Here is a 2,457-nt window from a genome sequence, read left to right on the forward strand (position 1 = left end):
ACATAACCTCCAAGGCAATTGGAAGAAATAAATGGGTCATGTGTGGGGAGGGTCGAATCAGAGCGACGAAGGGCTGAATCTCAGTGGATCGTGGCAGCAAGGCCACTCTGCCACTTACAATACCCTGTCATGTATTTAAGTCGTCTGCAAAGGATTCTACCAATCGCTCGGTGGGAATTACGCATGGCGCGCGCGGGTCGTTTGATGTTTAGGCATCGACAATGATCCTTCCGCAGGTTCACCTACGGAAACCTTGCTACGACTTCTCCTTCCTCTAAATGATAAGGTTCAGTGGACTTCTCGCGACGTCGCGGGTAGCGAACCGCCCACGTCGCCGCGATCCAAACACTTCACCGGACCATTCAATCGGTAGGAGCGACGGACGGTGTGTACAAAGGGCAGGGACGTAGTCAACGCGAGCTGATGACTCGCGCTTACTAGGAATTCCTCGTTGAAGACCAACAATTGCAATGATCTATCCCCATCACGATGAAATTTCAAAGATTACCCGGGCCTGTCGGCCAAGGCTATAGACTCGTTGAATACATCAGTGTAGCGCGCGTGCGGCCCAGAACATCTAAGGGCATCACAGACCTGTTATTGCCTCAAACTTCCTTGGCCTAAGCGGCCATAGTCCCTCTAAGAAGCTGGCCGCGGAGGGGTACCTCCGCATAGCTAGTTAGCAGGCTGAGGTCTCGTTCGTTAAGTCAAGCATATGACTACTGGCAGGATCAACCAGGTAGCATTCCTACACGACGTCACAGCCCGCATGCATGCCAACGCCAAACGGCATTGGAGCAATACGGGGAGCGAGCGTCATTCGTTCGAGCAATGAGCAAAGCCAACACGTTTCGAGGGACTTATCATGCCACCGAATGCACTGCATCCGAGAGAGCGAGCGCCGACGACGCGGCCCGCAATGACAACCGAAGATGTCAAGGCGGAACGCGATGCGGGCTATCGGGTTCGTTGTCCACCCAAAGATGGGTGTCAACAGAAAGGGGCCAACGGGACGCGTCGCTTCCATCGCGTGAGGTACCGATGCAAGAACCGATCGATTGTGACCGCTCGAACTCAAGCTTTGTTCGGGGCACGTCAATGAGGTGGAGCCGACGTTGACAGTTCGATGCCCGAGCAACGAGCCTGCCAACCCAAACTACCGTATCACCACTCATGCGCCGTACGCATCGAGCCCGTGCAACGCTTGGCTATCCGCGCCCTTACGTTGCATTAAAGCAAGCAGGGTTGCAGAGTCGCCGCGCGAGGCCGAGCACGGAACGTCGTGCGCGCTCGATATGAGCATTGTGTAACCCACGTGAACATTGCAACCGAAACACCGTCATTGTTATGGGACGAGCCCTTTCGTCAAACGGAGATCGATTGCAGCACGTTTAGTCTCGACAGAGGAAAACATGCCGAGAACACGCCCGCAACGAGGTGCAAGCATTATCCAAGCAAGCCCAACCCCCACCTCGACCGCACATCCTGCTCTCTATCCCCGCCCAACGTAGGGGCGTAAAGGGCACCCACCAAACCCTTCCACCAAGCAAGAAGCAATCACAAGACATCTCATTTCGACACGAACAAGCCCGCCGGGAGTGCACGCCTACACCGAGGTGCAAGCATTGTCCAGACAAAGCCCATCCGAGTAGGTCAACTCGACATCCCACTCTCACTCCCCGCCCAATGGTCGGATGTGGCACTCCGATGAAACCCGTCCACCAAGCACAAAGCAATTGCAAGACATCTCGTATCTTCACGAACAAGCCCGCTTGGAGTGCACGCCCAAACCGAGGTGCAAGCATTGTCTGCGCAAGCCCATCCGAGCATCAACTCGACACCCGCTCTCACTCCCTACCCGACGGACAAGCCCATCGTTATGGCCAAACCCCTCCACCAAGCACGAAGCAATTGCAAGACAAGCCCACTTGGAGTGCACGCCCACACCGAGGTGCAAGCTTTGTCCAAGCAAAACCCATCCAAGAATGTCAATTTGACATCCCGCTCTCACTCCTTGCCCGACGTAGGGGCCCGGCATTCCATCGATTTTAACCAAACCCTTCCACCAAGCAAGAAGCAATCGCAAGACATCTCATATCTTCACGAACAAACCCGCTTGGAGTGCACGCCCACACCGAGGTGCAAGCATTGTCCGCGCAAGCCCATCCGAGCATCAACTCGACACCCGCTCTCACTCGCACGGGCATGCAGCGGGCGACCCACAGACGCCCACTGACGCACGGCGCGCGCGCCCATGGCCGTGCTTTGTACTCCAAGGCCTCGGCCTTGGGCCTTGACTTGCACACGAGCTTCCTATCTTATAGTTGGGCATTCAAAGATGATTTGCGTCAACTTGTTTTCTAGTCAAAGGCCAAACCCTCACTAACACTTATGTTTTTCGTCCTTTTACATAAGATATAACCTCCATGGCAATTGGAAGAAATAAATGAGTTGTGT

The 2,457-nt window shown here is 54.8% G+C and overlaps 1 protein-coding gene across 1 annotated transcript in view; it reads left to right on the forward strand.

Annotated features, from left to right (window-relative positions):
* The first annotated feature begins 1,790 nt into the window (after nucleotides 1–1,790).
* Nucleotides 1,791–2,457, forward strand: part of LOC127149047 (uncharacterized) — a 27,025-nt gene continuing 26,358 nt past the window's right edge. Inside the window, exon 1 of the mRNA XM_051083763.1 lies at nucleotides 1,791–2,139. Within this exon, the coding sequence (XP_050939720.1) occupies nucleotides 1,880–2,139 (260 nt within the window). The 5' untranslated portion in view covers nucleotides 1,791–1,879. The remainder of the gene's footprint in view (nucleotides 2,140–2,457) is intronic.

Source organism: Cucumis melo, chromosome 4 (genome assembly GCF_025177605.1).
Source record: "Cucumis melo cultivar AY chromosome 4, USDA_Cmelo_AY_1.0, whole genome shotgun sequence".
NCBI lineage: Eukaryota > Viridiplantae > Streptophyta > Magnoliopsida > Cucurbitales > Cucurbitaceae > Cucumis > Cucumis melo.